General features: G+C 44.8%; 1 protein-coding gene across 1 annotated transcript; it reads left to right on the forward strand.

Moving 5' to 3' along the window:
- Window positions 1-261: 261 nt before the first annotated feature.
- On the forward strand, window positions 262-1,242 carry LOC143645192 (olfactory receptor 52D1). The gene has a single exon (XM_077114761.1). The coding sequence runs from the start codon at window positions 262-264 to the stop codon at window positions 1,240-1,242; it is 981 nt and encodes a 326-aa protein (XP_076970876.1).
- The last annotated feature ends 311 nt before the right edge of the window (window positions 1,243-1,553 follow it).

The following is a 1,553-nucleotide window of genomic DNA, read 5'->3' on the forward strand; positions in this document are numbered from 1 at the left end:
GCTTATACACTTAGGTTCAAGCTTGGAATGTAGAATTCAAAACGTGTGTTGAATATAGGAATTAACTGATGAGAAAAATAGATTATATATGAAAGTTCATTTCATATATTGAACAAGTACAAAGCAATAAATATATTTTCTCAGTCTAAAATAGGTCATTTCACAGTAATGTCATCATTCCATGTGAGTGAATCAAATACCTGTTGTTACAGGGAATACGTAATGCACCTCTTGGATACAGCCCTTCATTTGCCAAGTGGAATGTCGGTTACCAACATTAGCGAAAATGACCTGCCAGATGTTCTTTTCCTGACGGGAATCCCAGGAATGGAAGCTGTCCACATCTGGATTGCGATTCCCTTTTGCGCCATGTACCTGGTAGCACTGGTTGGAAACACTGCTCTCATATTGCTTATTGCAATAGATAACACCCTTCATGCACCCATGTACCTCTTCCTCTGTCTTCTCTCCTTCACCGACCTGGCCCTCAGCTCCACCACTGTGCCCAAAATGCTGGCCATTTTATGGCTCCACCATGGTGAGATTTCTTTTGGTGGTTGCCTGGCCCAGATGTTTTGTGTCCATTCTATCTATGCTCTGGAGTCCTCGGTTCTTCTTGCCATGGCTTTTGATCGATATGTGGCTATCTGCAACCCTCTGAGATACACGACCATCCTCAACCATACTGTCATAGGCAGGATTGGACTGGTTGGGATATTCCGTAGTATAACTGTGGTCTCCCCATTCATCTTCTTGCTTAAGCGACTTCCCTACTGTGGTCACCGTGTCATGGCACACACATACTGTGAGCATATGGGCATTGCACGACTGGCTTGCGCCAATATTACAGTCAATATTGTCTATGGGCTGACCGTGGCCCTGCTGGCCATGGGTCTGGATTCCATCCTCATTGCCATCTCCTATGTCTTTATTCTCAATGCTGTCTTCCACCTCCCATCCCGTGATGCCCGGCACAAGGCTCTGAGTACCTGTGGTTCCCACCTAGGCGTGATCTTGGTTTTCTACATTCCTGCCTTCTTCTCCTTCCTCACTCATCGCTTTGGCCAGCACCGAGTCCCCAAGCATGTGCACATCTTTCTGGCTAATCTGTACGTGCTGGTGCCTCCTGTGCTCAACCCAATCATCTATGGGGCTAGAACCAAAGAAATTCGGAGCCGACTCCTGAAACCGTTTTACCTGGAGAAGGTCCAAATGAAATTTGAAGTTGAGAAAGTAAGGTAAACTGGTAAAGGAACTGTCTAATGCATTTACATTCATGATGGCCTAAGATTTGAGAATGATGGGTTGATATGGGTGGAAATGAAATGGCCAGGAAAATTTGCATCATATATGATCACAATGAACATAATATATTGCTGAGGCCCTTGAGCAACTCTGAATTTTCCAGAAAGGACTTGCATTTTCTCTGTCATCTCAGAGGGGCTATATCTTCCCCCAAATCTAGGCCTTTCTTGCTCTGTAGAGAACCCTCTGTCCCACAGTGGAGATATTCTTCTGTGAGGTAAAGTGGAAAATGTGAAGAATGTTGGACT

This window comes from Tamandua tetradactyla, chromosome 8, assembly GCF_023851605.1.
Source record: "Tamandua tetradactyla isolate mTamTet1 chromosome 8, mTamTet1.pri, whole genome shotgun sequence".
NCBI lineage: Eukaryota > Metazoa > Chordata > Mammalia > Pilosa > Myrmecophagidae > Tamandua > Tamandua tetradactyla.

Coding starts and splice junctions, on each gene's coding strand:
- LOC143645192 (XM_077114761.1), top strand. CDS start 262: ATGTCGGTTACCAACATTAGCGAAAATGACCTGCCAGATGTTCTTTTC.